This window comes from Poecilia reticulata, unplaced genomic scaffold (genome assembly GCF_000633615.1).
Source record: "Poecilia reticulata strain Guanapo unplaced genomic scaffold, Guppy_female_1.0+MT scaffold_190, whole genome shotgun sequence".
Taxonomy (NCBI): Eukaryota; Metazoa; Chordata; class Actinopteri; order Cyprinodontiformes; family Poeciliidae; genus Poecilia; species Poecilia reticulata.
Genome location: NW_007615019.1, coordinates 588500 through 604085, shown reverse-complemented (window position 1 = coordinate 604085; position 15586 = coordinate 588500). Strand labels below are relative to the sequence as shown.

The window sequence follows — 15586 nt, the reverse complement described above, 5'->3', positions numbered from 1 at the left end:
GTTTGTGAACCAAACCAGAAATCAAGCTAGCTTGCAAACTAAAACGACTGAACCGAGACCCCCTATTCCACATGGTCTTGGTACGGTTCCACACAACCTCTAAAGCAGTTAGAGTTAGGGATCACGGTGTGATCGTGACCACACTGTGATCCAACACACCTAGCAGGTAAGTGCTAAAAGCCTAAGTTGAACCCCTTCCTGTTTGTGGGATGTGGTTAGCATCTTTAGGTAGAGGTGGACACCCTTATGTGACCCTAGTTTTCTCCTGCTGGTGTAAGGAAGGATTGGTTCACATCTCAGCTGCTTTCCAGAGATAAAACCTAAAAAACATCTTTATGAATTTTGTGTTTTTGCTGCCTGAGGTCTGAAGGTGATAGATCAGCACGTCACATCCAGAAAGACCAGAACACTGATTTAGATTTGGTTTCCCAGACACAGAGATGTATCTGCACGAAGAAGCTAGAGAGGTTGTTACCTTGGGGGCTGCAGGGCTGAAGGCCCCCCTCTCCACCATCAGTCCAGGACCCAGAGAGGAGGAAGCTGACGCTGCAGGCAGGGCATTGAGGCTCTCTGCCAGGGTCTTCTGAGCCTGGGGGGCAGAGGGCTGCTGCAGGTATGACTCAGGAAGGGGGCGAGGCGTCCCCACAGACTGGGGGAACAAATCGATGCTTCGCTGAGACCCCGGGGACCGTGGGAACCGTTCCGAGGAGCGGGGATTTCCCGGATTGGAGGGATAGGAGTCCAGGCTGGACGGCGACGGCTGACTGACCGGGTCCGCTCTCAGTGCTGTGGGCATGGCAAGGTAGCCGCAGTCAGAGTGAGGGTGTGGTGTACCGGGGGTCTGAGGGTCTCTGAAGGGGTCAGGGGAGGGCCGTGAACCTGGGGCTTCCCCAAGCTGGGGTGTCCCCGGGGCGTAAGGGCTGCGGTGGGGGGAGCCCAGACCTGACACTGGGCTATTGGGGAACCCCAGGTCTCTCCTTCCTGGTGCTTCCTGGTGGGGGGGCATTGGGGCTTTAAACACACCACCCTGCACCGTCAGGCTTGTCCTCTGGCTGGAGTCCCCCGCCCGGACGGGTCTGAGAGATGGGTCAGGGGGGGAGCCGGAGGAGGGGATCACCATGCCGGCCCGACTTGGTGGCAAACCTGCAAGGAGGACAGAGGATATTAGGAGACAACGGGGGGAGGGCTGAGGGGAGCAAAGACGAGGACACAGGGGGGAGGACCTACCGGAGGCAGACAGGTCGGGGGACAGTGCAGGAGAGCCATCGTGAGCGGGGGAGATGCTGAGGAAGCCGAGGCGCTGCTGCTGAGGATGACAGGGACCTGCTACTTTACCATATGGGTCCCAGGGTGAGGAGGGGCGAGAGGAGGGGGGGGAGAACATCTGGGGGGAAGACGGTGGCTGGTGGAGGGGGGAGGAGGCCAAAGGGGAGTGAGGGAGTGAAGAGAACCCAGAGGGAGCGGGGACTTGAGGTCTGAGAAAGACATCGTCCGGTGTCCCCACGTCCTGCGGGAGGTTCTGCCTGCTGTGCGTGGCGTTGCCCCCGGCGACCTGCTGGTGGGCCGAGCCTTCTGGGGAAAGGCGTCCCGACTGGCGGAGCTGCTGCTGCCGCTGCTCGTTCTTCACCTGCTCCAACTTCTGGGTTGCCTCCATCTTGGCCAGCTGCTTGCTCTTCTGTCGCATCATCTGAGTAGAAGAGCAACCAATGAGACTTCCCGCTCAGCAAGCTCCGCCCACCAATCAGAGAAGAACACAATGCTCACCTGTCTCAACTTCCACTCCTGCTCCTGCTCTGATTCCCTGGGCCTCAGCGGGTCTCTGCAGCCAGCCTCCGTCTCCATGGCGATGGGGTCATAGACCCCCTGGGGGGGTGGCGGCGGCAGCGGCTGCAGGCGCTGCAGTGACTCATTGGACAGCTGCACCTTGTTGATGCGCTGGGCCGCCCGGTTGTCCCGAGCTTTTTGCTGCAGAACCACAATCGGGCGTGAAACAGTTTCCTCTGGACCCGTCAGGAACAGGAGGAGCAGAAACTCACCACGAAGGGCGCTCTGTCCTGGGAGCTGGCCTTCCTCCACAGCTTGGTGATCTGCTTCACTCTAGTGGACCAATCTGGGAACAAACCCTCACTGTGATACCTGAGCACTACCTGGGAACACTGGGTTGAGTGAGTGTGTGTGTCTGTGTGTACCGGGGTACTGCTGCTTCAGCTGAGGGAAGTTGGTGTTGCAGTAAAGAACTGGAGCAACGGTCGCCAGCTCTCCCAGACTCTCCTCCTTCTCCCACTTCAGCGTCCCTCTCTGAGCTGTCGACATCACATCCTGCTCCCCTTCTACAGCTGACGGCCGATTGGCTGAGGCCGAGGAGGGGGCGGGGCCCTCAGAAGGCAAGCTGAAGCCAAGCAGACGGCTGCCGCCGCTGGGAGCATCAGGGAGGGGAGGAACGGCGGCCACCAGGCCATTCAACACCGGAAGCCGAGAACACGCTGCTGACAGAGAACACCTCTAAGGTCACCAGGAAGGTCACCTGTGGGATTCCATAGTTGTGTGTGGGAGAAGGCGTACCTGAGCCGTGGGTCTTGCTGGGCTCTGGCTGCCTGCTGCTGTTTGGACTCAGAACGGCGGTGAAGACCTCCTCCACATCTTTCCCCTCCAGTTCTGCATACACACAGGTGTATAGGTCATCATGGGACCGTGGCAATGTCCTGACAGGTGAGCAGGTTCTCCCAGTCTTACCTGGGATCTTGTAGAGTCTGCTCAGGATCCCTCCTGCAACAGGAACAGGAAGTTGTCAGATTGTTTCATTGTGATGTCTGTCTGCTGTCACTCTGCTACGCTTACCGTCTGTTACCATCTGGTCCAGTTCAGGGCTCAAAATGGCGTCCAGAGGCTCCTCCCGCTCCATCCTCTGGCAACGCCCGTAACCTCCAGAGGTGTCCGATGACAGTGGGGGGTCGTCGGTCGCCGAGGCAACATCCAGGCCGGCTGGAAGAGACAGAGACACACGGAGAGGTGAAACAACCCAGGGGACGAGTCAAGGGGCGAGACAGGAGGACCAGACTGGTAAATCTGCAGGAGAAGAGGAAGAAATGATTCATCTATCTATCTGAGGTCACACAGAGTTAGAGAGACGGGTCGCCAGAGCTGGGCAGGAGGAAGAGGAGGAGGAAAAGGAGGTCCAGTCTTACCAAAGGGAGACGGAGAGCGCTCCACCTGGAACTGACCTGGAGTTAAACACACACAGGTATCATGTGAAAGTCTCTGACTCACTCACACAGACACACACACACCCACCAGTGATGGTGAGGATGATGGTGGTGCGTCCATACCTGTGCGTCCTGTCCCCAGGATGTGAGGGTCTGTTTTCAGGACGTCAGAAAGGTCCAGCAGCACTTCCTCGGACACGGCTGAATGGCAACACACACACACACGCACGCACACACACACACAATACCTGATCATGTGACTTGATGGATGTTCCCAGACTGAAACTGATTCCAGAACCGTTCTGGATTAAACTGCTGCAGTTACAGTCTGAAGCCAGCAGAGGGCACTCTCACACAGACACTAACTGACCTTAAAGCAGTGGTTCCCAAACTTTTTCTCCTGGGCCCCCCCAGTGGTTTCTAAACATTCTGTGGGCCCCCCTATGGATTACAAATAGCTTTCTTTTTGATCGACGTGTGTTGGGGGAGGAGGGGATTCTTAGAGACTCCCTGACTCCCTGTCACAGCAGCAGCAGGTCTCCTTCACTGCTGCACAGGTGAAAACCCAGCGTCGTAGCGCTCATGTTGCGTTTGAAGGCGGCTCGGAAAAACAGGTTACCACATGTTAACAGCGGATTAAACAGTTTTAACAGCTGATAAAAGTGACAGAGGACAGATATGGGAAGTGTGGAAGTCCCTACTGTATCAAACTGACAGAAGAATAACAGAGACTTGGCCGTTCTAAGGTAAAAACCCAGCGCATACAGCGTTAATTTTTTTTTGTTGTTGTTTGCTTTTTTTCATCCAGACGGCGCCCCCCTAGGGGACGCGCCCCACAGTTTGGGAACCTCTGCCTTAAGGGATCCATGATCAATTGTAACAACAGACTTTATTCAAGAAACATTTATTTTAGTTGTAAAAACAATGCAGTAATAACTCTGAAGGCTGTTGCGTTTTTATAAATGTTAAAATATTGTCATGCAGCAAGGCATTCTGGGTAAATGATGTCTTTCGGTCCGACTGCGCTGGCTCCATAACACAAACACCAATTTTTTTAGTTAATAGCAAAATTACAACACATTTAATCCAACATTTTCCCCTAATCTTTAACCCCTTTAATCCCAGCAGCTGAAGGAGAACATGAGCAGAAGCTCAGGAAACAAGGCGGAACCTTCAGAAATGGAGAACGTGTTAAATACAAACAGGAAATGGAAACTTACGCAGCACTCCCCGTTTCCTGCTGGCTGCTACTGTCCCCGGAGGCTGGACAGAGGAGGCGGGGCCATGTGCTCTGAGGGGGGGGGTCTTGGGGACACTCACTGCCGATCCTGATTGGCTGGCACCTGAGGTCACCATCCTCGGTCTTCCGTCAATCTGTCGGCTGCGGTCAAGCAGATCCCGGCCAAAGAAAGCCTCCTGGACGGAGATGGTCGATCAGCAGAGAGCGGGTTGGCGAAGCCTAGAGGCCAGGTGAAAGCATTACCTGCAGGTACGATGGGAACGCCTCCTCCAGCTTCGTCTTCTTCTTCCTGTATCTCTTCTTAACTTTCTCCATTGCCTGCTCAGCAGCAGACATCATTTCCATGGAAACATCAGTCTCCAACACACCTGGGAGGAAACTGAGAATCAGACTCTGATGTCACATTCTGTCAATGACCCATGGGCTCAGGTGACTCACCTGGATCTCGACTCGGGTTCATCTCTGACGAGTCCTTCCTGCAGAGTCCGGCTTTTCCCCCACGCTGACGCACCATGAAGCCCCCGATTCCTGGGGGAGACGGGAGATCAGAGAGGGGGAGACCGGAGGTTAGAGCCCAGCTTCCAATTGTCTAGGATTTCCCGTACAAATGCGTGGCTTCCTAGACCCAAATGGCCCGGAGAGCTAACATGGTCATTATATTTAATGTGGCCATGTGACAAAGAGTGGACTGTATAATCACTGAATGACAGCATCATCTTGACTTTTACTGACTGATCTCTTCACCAGTCTTAGCCGAGTGGGGTAGCAAAAGGGAAGACTTTCAGTGGAATCAGAGCGGAGAGCTCCATCAGATGGACCTATGATTTACCCTACAAGCAATGTTCCCTCCAATTTTTCATGTGTTTGGACATACACAAAAGCTCCCTGAGCACACTGAGGACCACTGTGAGCAACATCAGATGTGCACGCTGTAACCACACACATCACACCCGTTCAAAATCATAGCAAGTTACATGGCTTATTAAAAGAATCAAATCACAGCAGCAATTTTTGTTTAATTAGTTTACTTTTAATATAAGCGATTTGGCCCACTTAAAATGAAAGACAAAATTCTTGTTGGTGTTCATGAGATGTGTAGGATGTTATGTGTGTTATGAGAGTATAAGAGTCCTGCTTTGAATGGAATGGCACATACTCAGACAGCCATTCCATCCTAAAAGAACCGCATTTCGTCTTGGTGAGCGGATGTGTCGCTGCCCGTTCGTTTCGCCATGATAAGGAGTTGCGTTTCTTAACTCCGCCGCACTGTTAGCAAGCTAACCTGCACGGCGCGTATGGGCAGGACACATAGAGCTATCAACGCTATGATTGGTTGCATAGCATAATTAAACCGTATCGTATCATTGGCGGAACATCTGTCACTCACTGCGTTACATTGAAAAATGGTACGGAATAAGACATTATTGGTCTAATATAATACATTAGATTCGGTCTAATATTAGATATTAATTAATACGTTTATGGTGGATTTTATTTTATGCGCTGCATAGATTTTCTTGTGCGCTGAGACTGTGCGAGCAGAGCGCGATTGCGCAGGCGCGCAGCTTAGGGGGAACATTGCCTACAAGTACAAAAATGCACAAGGTACCAGATAGAAAGGTTGTAGAGAAACAACCTAGTGCATTGGAATCAGGGCAGTGTAGGCATGGGATTAGGTATCGGCATCCAATGTATGGCTCCTGGCCATTTAGATAACATCCAGTGTGGCCTATATATCCCAGGGTTGTCAAGAAGAATGTGTCTAAGAAACCTTGTCTAAAATACCACCAGGGAGCCTCCTCCCATCATGAGTACCCACACTGAGAAATAGCAGTCTTCTACACTCTGGTAGGGCAAAAGCCTACACAATATGACTCTGCCCTATCAGAGGCACGAACCTCTGGAGGAGTATGGGTTGTGGCAACTTGGTGCCTGGGCATCGTGAGGGGCTTTGGGTTCAGATAGAGTTCAAGTGGGTGATCCTGGTACGTTAGGGTCACTCTTGGTTCTTCCCCAATATTTGGGATGATTTATGCCTCAAGTCCAAAAACTTTTCACAACTGCCCAGCACTCCACGAGATGTCCGTTTTAGGCACGTGGGACAGTTGGCATACGATGCGCACTAAAAGTCTCAAACAATGAAAAATATGAAGCAGGTGCATTTGGGTCACTAAGGGTTAAATCTTTCTGATGACCTGGGCATCTGACCGCTAGGCCATGGTAAAGCCGCTAGAATTTCTCAAATTTGGGTCAACAATGCATGTCTTTTGGCCAGGGTACCCTACCAAGGGGGAGACGGGATGTTAAGGGCGGAAGGATGATGAAGAGGAGATGAGTGAGTTTCAGCCTTCATCCCACCTGGCCTATAAGGTTTCCTCTTCCTCTTCTTGTTGTCATCTGTGACATCCGTCTCCTTGGTGACATCATCCAGGTGAGCGGCGTCCCGCTCGGGACTGGAGTCAGATTTCATGTCACAGTCCAAGTCACCTGCAGACAAAGCTGTAATGTGACGGCCAGGTTTTAAGGACACCTGGTTCTGATGGACTCCTGGGCCTTCCCATAAGGAGTTACCTCGGTTCTGGTCCGGCTCAATGAGGGTCTCTGGGTCCGGTGGCGTCTGCAGGACGGAGACAATGTTCTGGTTGATGATCTTCAGCTTCAACTTGGGTTTACACCTGAAGACAGAACAGAGTCATTGGTCTGACTCCCCAACTCAGGCTACCTGGGGGGAGGATAAGGGCTTTACCTGCGACACTTGCGCGGTGATGCGAGAGGTTGGACTAGGGCCTGCAGGTGAGTCAGACCGGACTCGGTTAGGCAGATGCCATCCTGAGTATACGTCTTCACGTCTGGAAACAGAGTCACGTGATCAGGCTGCAGGGAGACCGGAAGGTTAGAGCAACAGAACCAATACTGACCCACTTCTCTGGTTCTGGACACCATCTGAGCCATGAAGGAACCCAGAGGCTCCACCCTCCCTGCAACAGACAAATGGGTCAGTGTTTACCCTGCTCTCTGGGGGAATTTCATAATGAAGGCCATGCAGACCTGAGGAGGCGCGGCACAGAGAGCAGTCAAAGCCTTCATCAGCAGCGAGCGCCACCTCTTCTTCCGAGGCCAAACCCTGACAGACGCCGTGGACCCACCTGCAGACACACCACAGGTGAGACAACCCTGAGGCGAGACCCCCCTCCCCCAGGTTGAGACGGGCCCTACCTGTCGCACTGCTGGCACTGCAGCACCAGATCGTCCTGTGCATAGCGCCGCTGGCAGACGGGACACTGGCTGAGGCTGCCACACGGCCCACACAGGCTGTAGTTGTTCAGCCAATCACAGCGCAGCCCCGGCGAGGTGGAGCCACACAGCACACACCACACACACCTGCAGACAGAGGAGGGGCCGTCAGACATGCCCTCTGACCCCCGGTCTCCAATGCCTCCACCCACCACTTGCACTTCCAGGAGCCCTTGGGCACAGTGAGGAGGGGCGGGTCCAGGCAGTAGGTGTGGTAGCTGATGTCACAGTCGTCACAGAGCAGCAGGCGGGCGGGGTCGCAGGCGTCGCCACACGCTTCACATACCGTGCACTCCAGGCAGCGCCAGCCTTTGGTCAGCACCACCCGGGTGATCTGTAATCAGATTGCAAAGTAATGAGTGGATCGGAACCAGACTGCAGCAGAGGTGTAAGCGGGCCAGGAACGCACCTTGACGCCGACGCAGTAGGGATGGTAACACTGGCCGCACTGGGAGCAGGGCAGCAGACGGCCCTCTGAGCCTCGACCGAAGCTGCCACACACCACGCACATGTCCTGCAGAGACAGACGGAGAAATGCTAGGACACCAGGGCACCAGGAGGCGCCCGTGGACAACCGGGGACACCCGAGTACCTGTTTGAGAGTGAAATGGTCCGAGGTGGAGAACATCACCACCGTGTTGTGCATGGAGTTCTCCTCTTCCTCCTTCGCCTGAAACATCTCCACGTAACTTCCCTAGCAGACACACAGCAGGGGAGAGGTCAGCTTCCTGTTACCATGGCAACTCCATCAGCCAGCATGCTCTTACCCCAGGGAGCACAGTGAGGGTATCCTGAACCTTCAGCCGACTCCTGCCTCTTCCACCTCTTCCTCCACCAGCAGCTCCACCTCTGGACCGCTTCCTGCCTGGAAATCCTGAACCCCGACTCTGAGGAGGATGGGGATGGGAGGGGGTTAAACTAACAGGCATCTTACCATGGAAACCCTAGTGAGAGCAGCTCCCCTAACCCTTCCACTCCTTGAGTCAGGTCAGCAGAGGGCGCCACTGACTCAGTCGTAACCAGTGACCTGGGGCCTCATGTCTAAAGCGGCGTACGCATAAAAAATGTGCGGCGCCATATGTTATACACAAGTCGGCATATATAAAAATTTACTTTGCGTCAAAGATTGCATAAATATATGAACACTTTTTCCTTGCCGTGAAAATGTGCTGCAGCCACACAAACGTTTTATATGGACATTAATAAACTACAAAGCGTCAAAACTCACATAAATCCACTGAAATCTGACGACATTCAGTTATTTAGACCAAGAATCAAACCTGATGATTTTTATGATTTTAATATTTAATTCTTTAAACCAACAATGAAACTGAACCTCATTTATCCTCAGACAAATGAGGTCAGATGAACTCCAGGATGGTGAAACCATGAAGATGAAACTCATTTCATTCTGACTGGAGAGAAAACAGCTGGTCAGCAGATGGACCCACCAGGTTTGGTTCTGATCAGGAGACGATCAGGTCCAGCAGCAGCTGGTCCAGGTGAGCTGCTACCTGAGGAGCTCTGATGGAGGATTGATCACWGATCAGATGGATCTGATGGTTGATCAGCTTTAGATCCATCCAGACTGATCATCCTGGATCTGAGCAGAGCCCAGCGGTACCGGTACCGGTCCAGCTGCGGTACCGGTCCAGCTGCGGTACCGGTACCGGTCCAGCTGCGGTACCGGTACCGGTCCAGCTGCGGTACCGGTACCGGTCCAGCTGCCTTATGGACAGAAAGCATCTCTGTACATGAAGCTCCTGCTGCTGATTCCTGTCTGCAGGACAAACGTCCAGATTCCCACTCAGAGCCTCTCTGGTCTGTAATCCGGCTGGACGCTCTGCTGCTGCAGCAGGTCCGACCTGGACAGCTTTAGTTTATTCTTTTATTTGGATTTTTCCTTTCTTTAAAATGTATTATTTTTATTTTTGTGAGGTGACTGATCTTATGTGATCTGAAAACACCTTCTAAATAAAATATACAATATTTTATTTATTTGTGCATGGAGTAGTATAAATATTACAAATACTAATCAGGCACAAACGGGACGTTGCCATGGTTACTACTTCACCTGGCGGCAGACTTCCTGGTATTTATACTAATTTACATTAAGATGTATTCATGGAGGCGACAGGCAGAGCAGCAGCTGTTCTGTTTCTCCTAAATTGGGATTTATAAAGGAAAGGTGCGCAGGCTTTATACATCCAGATTTTTTTGTGTGCCGCACTTTTCTACATTTGTTCGTACGCCTAGTGGCCTCCATACATAAAACTGCGCACTCGTTTATGCACGAGGCCCCTGGAACTGGGTAGCTAACCGGATCCAGACCCATTTAAACTCACATAAAAAGGAAATATTTAAAGTCCCAAAATTTAAATCCAAGACAAAGATGATAAAGTAATAAGACCAGAGTGAAGCTGGTTTACAGTCCTGATTTAAGAGAACCAGCAGGTTCTGAACATCTCAGGTTTTCAGGCCGTTTGTTCTAGCAAAGCCGAATGTTGGGTTCTGAAGCAGAACCAGTACCAGAACCAGAAAGCAGCTGGACCAGAAGAATTGCCATGTACGGCTGGAGGCGGGCTCAGCTGGAGCAGCAAGCTTCTGATTGGTTACATTTAAATCCAAAGAACAATTTAAATCCTCACTTTCAGCCTCAGGCTAACTGCTGCTGCTGCTGGAACCAAATGCCTGACAACTTGAAGCCATCATGTCTGGGTACGCTTATTTACCACTTTCATGCTCCACAGAGGAGAGTCAGGTGGGCGGGGCTTAGGGCTCCAACCTCCCTCCCCCGTGGAATCCTGGGAGGATGAGGGAGGGCTCGGCGCCCTGCGGCTGCTGCACCACGAACCCTGAGTCATGCAGAGGGGCCAGGTAGGAGGGCAAGAGTGAGAGGAAGAGTGGAGGGGGACAAAATGCAGCAACATAAATGCAACAGCCACAAATAAAAAACAGCCTAGTCAAGATGTGAGATGTTACCATGACAACCGCATGCAGCTCTGCTCAAACATTCAGAAAGTTTAAATAGCGACATGCTAAATGGCTGCAGCCACAAAGAAGCAGCATGCACCAGATCGGAGGCTCCGGCCCGCCGGGGAGGAGGATCCGGCCCGACAGGCGAGAAGCCTGACAGGCAGGATGCTCCGGCCCACCAGGCGAGGCTCTGGGTCTCCAACCAGAGGCTCTGATGCTTCTGAGCGAGGCTGCTGATCGGATCGGACCTGTGGTACCTGCCGGGACCGCGCTCTGCCGGGGGAGAACTTCCTCTTGGAGATGGCGGGCTTTCCCATGCCAATCTTTGGGGTCAGTAGGAACACGGCAGTGGGTGGAGCCTAGGGACATGAAGTGAGATCAGCCAGTGGAGACTGCAAGAGATGTTAGTAGCCCTGCCGGAGTCTTACCTGGGAAGGGGGCGAAGTCTCTATGGAGGATGGAGGAGTTGGTGGAGTCAGAGGTGGAGGAGTGACCGGGGTCCGGGCAGGTGAGGTCTCGGGAGACGCCTCTGTGGAAAACGGAGACTGCCGAAGACGGATGGACAGGTCGTCTGAGGGGTGGGACCAGGAAGGGAGGGGCCTTAGGCTCCGCCACTTTCCTCTGCGGGAGGTGGGAGGTGTGGCTGAGGTCATCAGCTCCATCACTTCCATGTCCAAGGATTGGTCCAGATCTAGAATGGGGCCATCTGAGGTCTCCTCCTCATCTGGTCCCGCCTCCTCATCTCTGATTGGCTGGTGTCTCTCTGCCGTCCCTATCTCCTGCTTCTCTGAAGGCTCGCAGTGGGATTGTTGTCCATCTTTGGTTGACTCTGTTGCCATGGCAACTAGTTTATTCAGGCTCTGTGATTGGCTGTACTCTTCCTCCATATTCCTCCTCTCAGCCAATGGAGGATGGTCTCCTCTCGGGGCTGTGTCCTGAGAGCGAGAACAGGAGGACAGGGAGACTGATGGAAAGGAGGAGCCTACAGAAACAAGAACCAGAACCAATTAGAACTCAACCCTTGACCGACCCGTCAGAACCCAGAAACAATGTAGGTGAGACAGCACAACCCAAATTTGACCATAGGAACTGATCTGGACCATTGGAACCAGTGTAAACCAGTCTTGTCCGCTGGAGATAGATGGTATCAGCACAACTTCGGTTCTCACCTGAAGGACAGACCGGACCCAGTGTTGGGCTACTCTCATCATCTCCTTGTGCCTCAGTCATTTCAGCAGAATCGTCCTCATCTTCTGGACTCTCCATTGCCGCTTCTCCTTGCTCTTCCTCAGCAATCCTCTGCTCTGCTGCAGGAACAACACCAGTTTAGAAAACAGTCTGATGTCCCATCAGAGCTGGACTCTCCATGATACTCACCTCCAGCAGGTCCACAACCATGTCCAGAACTAGGCCGTTCAGGGATAAGGCTAAAGTTCACACCAGAACCACCACAATCAAGATCAGGTTCAGAGCAAGCTACTGGCTGAACATGGTTACCTGGATCAAGATTGAACAGTAGCTGTCCAGGACCAGGACCAAAATCAGAACCAACATCAGAACCAGACTCTGGAGACAATGAACCAATGGTAATCCTGTCAGAACCTGGCTTCAGCTGCACAGGACCTGGTCTGGGACCAGCATGAGGTCTTTCTGAACACACTGCCCCAAGGACAGAACATTCTTGTGACGTTCTGACAAAGCTAACTGGAGCCTGAAGCGTTGAAGTCAATACTTCAGATGGAGGGCTAACCTGTGGGTGGACAGAGCCTGAAGGACTGGCAAGGCTTTGAGTAGGCTGAGCAGGGTCACCAGATCTCTGAGATCCTTCATTGGATTCTGCCGTTTGGACAGCACCAGCATCCAGAACAGAGTAAGAGGGAACAGCAGCACTTTGGATGGAAAGATCAACAGCCTGGACCCAATCTGACAGAGAGTTCGGGCTGTAGGGAGCTTGACGAAGGTCGGGACTGGTTCCAGGGTTGGACGAGGGTCTGTGGGGCACCGTCGCATCCAGAGCTGGACTCTGAAGTGGGCTAACGGATGTTTGTACTATACAAACAGTATTAGCTTGACCAGCATGACTAGTCCTTGGAGAGACACCATTTGTGGGAATACTGGTCAGACTGTTGGCAACAGAACTGCTAGCTGACAGAGTATGGGTAGAAGATGTCATTGCAGAGCTGTGGACTTGTGTGGGACCAAAGTCAATAAGGGCCTCAGTATGGACCAGTCTATCCGGGTGGAGCTCTATATCCTTACCCTGACCAGAAATGGAGTCACCAGGTTGAGCCGGTTGTGCTTCGATTAATGATGGAGACTCTGGGCCATCTTGTTGTGTTGTGGACCTCGCTGGTATGAGACCAGCTGACTGTGGTGTGTGGTGAGTCTCTATTGGCAAGACTTTGAGACAGAAGGCAGGGTTTGTAGGCATTGTAGGCACTGGCTCAGCTTGTTTGGAACCATCACTTGTGCATGGTGACAGACTTTTGTAAGGACTCTGGTCTACCTTTGTGTCCTGGACACAAGGTGAGCAAGTTAGGCTACTGTGTTCAAGAGAAGTGCTACTGTTATCAAGGCTTTCTGGCATCTGTAGGGCAGGGATGTGAGGCTGGTAGTTCTCAGCAGATTGCACTGTAGAGGAGTCATGGGTGAACTCTATACCTTCCAGATTCAGTCCACCAGAGTCAATACTTTGCCTGACCATCTTGTAGTGCGCTGGACTTGCAGGTTGTGAAGAGCTGTGGGGTCTAGGTTTCCCCAGGAGAGGGTGAGGGCTACAAGGAGCTGAATAGGATCCAAGTGCCATCTTGGTAGATGTACCAGATATCTGTGGTGATTTAGGGTTCAGACTACAGAGAATCTGTGGAAGGTCTGAGCCAGTGATTGTGTGGTCCAGTGTTCTGGGAGTTTGTGGGCAAGATGTATTAGTTTCCAATGTATGGTTGGGCTGGGAGTTCATGATGCTTATTGGACTGCATGGTCTTTGTAGCGGTGCCTCGGGTTCCAGATGGTATCCTTGTTGAAACCTGGTAGGACTCAGCCCTGATGTACTCAAACTCTGTGGCTGGGGGTTGTTAACCAGATGTTCCTGCAGAGATTGAGTACCCAGTTGGTCCTCTGTGAAGTCTGGTTCAGAAGAAGGACAGTTCAAACTGAGCTTAGAAGAACTCTGAAGAACCTTTACGGGGTAACTTTTGGTTGGACTAGGACAAGAGGACACTGGCCCAAATTCAAATCCTGTTGGTCTAGCCTGACATTGAGGAGACCTTTCAGGTTCAAGTTGGTGTGGCAGGGCACTTTCCTGGTATTCTGACTGACAGTGTGGTGATGAGCAAGGTGACTGTTGGTCAATGGAAGCAGGGTGAGATAATGTTGAGCTCGACATACAATGTGTTGGCCTGAAGCTGTCCTGGTGATCTCCATCACTACTTTCTTGGAGATGTGGTAGTTCAGCAGAACTTGGATGGATCTCTTTAGGCAACAAAGTTGCCACTTCTGAGAAGTTTACGAGGTTTAATTCAGGACAGTCTTCTGTCCTTTCAAGAGATGGTGGATGATCTTGTTTGAGATTTTTAGGAGATGTAAAAAGACTTTGGAGATCGGCTTCTGGACATGGAACCAAACCTTCACCCAAGTTCTTCAGAGGATGTTCTTGAATCTGGCAAGTTTCCCCTGGAGACGGAGCAGAACCTTTTAGTAATGGTTTTGGACTTGTACACATGTGGCTAAGGGGTGGACCAGATTGATTGGTGCCTTCTGGAGCTGGAGAAGGAGTTTCATATTTCTCACCAGGAGACTCCACAGATGGTTGCTGAAACTTTAGGGGAGACATTGGAGGAATATGCTGATCAGAAGAAAGCAGCAGACTTTGATGGGTTGTCTGTAGAGAGGGTGAGAAAGTCTCTTTTAAAGATGGCCCCTGGTTGTTTTTGGTCTCCACTGAAGAAGCCTGCTGGACCTGACCAGTAACCTGCTCATCTGCTGATGGAACAAGGTTTCTATGGGGTTGAGTCTTCTTTAGAGATGGTAGAAGACTCTTATGGGTCTCTTCTAGAGACAATGCATCATTTTTATCAGGATCTTGTACAAGGCATGAGGGACTTTGGTGGCTCTGCTCTGGAGATGGTCCAAGATTTGGATGGCTGTCCTCTAGAATTGGTGTAGGAAGTGTAGTAGAAGTCTGAGGAAAATCATCTGCTGGTACTGCAGCACTCCAATGGGCCTCCTGCTGAGGTACTGAAGGGCTCTGACACAGGGTGAGTGGAAGATGAATTGGAACAATGCTCGAGTTCTCTACTACATGATTCTTAAGGGGCTCCTCTGTAGAGGAGGAAGGACTTTCTGCCGTCTTTACAGAAAATTCACCAGAGACTTCAGCCTCTTCTGGTAAGAATTGATCGATCCCTCCTGGAAAGGTTGCAGAACTCTGATAGGTCCCCTCATAACTCTGATGTACCACTGTAGGTGATACAGAACTCTGATGGGTTGAGGGTGTTGATGATGGACTCTGATGGGTCTCGGCAGGAGTTCTTACAGGACTTTCATGGGTCATGGCTGGAGCTGTCGGACTCTCATGGGTCTCAGATGAAGATGATGCAGGAATCTGATGGGTCTCACTTGGAGGCATAGTAGGAATCTTATGTGTCTCCTCTGGAGGTGTTGATGGACTCTGATGGGACTCAGAAGAAGGTGAAGCAGTACTCAGAGTCTCAACAACAACCTTATGGGTCTCAGCTGGAGGTGACGCAGTACTCAGAGTCTCAACAAGAACTTTATGGGTGTTGGTTGGAGGTGACGCAGGGCTACGCTGGGGCTCGGCTGGAGGGGACGCAGGGCTCCGCTGGGGCTCGGCTGGAGGGGACGCAGGGCTCCG

The 15586-nt window shown here is 52.0% G+C and overlaps 1 protein-coding gene across 13 annotated transcripts in view; it reads right to left on the bottom strand.

Annotated features, from left to right (window-relative positions):
* kmt2ca (lysine (K)-specific methyltransferase 2Ca) overlaps positions 1–15586 on the bottom strand; it is a 40330-nt gene that overhangs the window by 15685 nt on the left and 9059 nt on the right. For 2 of the 13 annotated variants that reach the window (XM_017303138.1, XM_017303141.1), the window contains exons 14-40: positions 12091–15586; positions 11883–12020; positions 11142–11695; positions 10962–11072; positions 10470–10592; positions 8505–8624; positions 8330–8431; positions 8147–8251; positions 7890–8071; positions 7660–7824; positions 7451–7589; positions 7190–7317; positions 7015–7118; positions 6802–6942; positions 4882–4971; positions 4687–4811; positions 4424–4619; positions 3327–3404; positions 3186–3221; positions 2839–2982; positions 2734–2766; positions 2563–2655; positions 2190–2486; positions 2037–2110; positions 1765–1965; positions 1228–1687; positions 476–1143 (exon numbers count right to left, since the gene is read on the bottom strand). The exon at positions 12091–15586 ends at the window's right edge or, in 1 of these variants, runs on beyond it. In XM_017303138.1, the coding sequence (XP_017158627.1) occupies positions 476–1143; positions 1228–1687; positions 1765–1965; positions 2037–2110; positions 2190–2486; positions 2563–2655; positions 2734–2766; positions 2839–2982; positions 3186–3221; positions 3327–3404; positions 4424–4619; positions 4687–4811; positions 4882–4971; positions 6802–6942; positions 7015–7118; positions 7190–7317; positions 7451–7589; positions 7660–7824; positions 7890–8071; positions 8147–8251; positions 8330–8431; positions 8505–8624; positions 10470–10592; positions 10962–11072; positions 11142–11695; positions 11883–12020; positions 12091–15586 (8103 nt within the window). Of the gene's footprint in view, positions 1–475; positions 1144–1227; positions 1688–1764; positions 1966–2036; positions 2111–2189; positions 2487–2562; positions 2656–2733; positions 2767–2838; positions 2983–3185; positions 3222–3326; positions 3405–4423; positions 4620–4686; positions 4812–4881; positions 4972–6801; positions 6943–7014; positions 7119–7189; positions 7318–7361; positions 7422–7450; positions 7590–7659; positions 7825–7889; positions 8072–8146; positions 8252–8329; positions 8432–8504; positions 8625–10469; positions 10593–10961; positions 11073–11141; positions 11696–11882; positions 12021–12090 lie in introns of all 13 variants that reach the window. The other 11 variants (XM_017303143.1, XM_008402214.2, XM_008402218.2 and 8 more) reach the window with 11 other exon arrangements.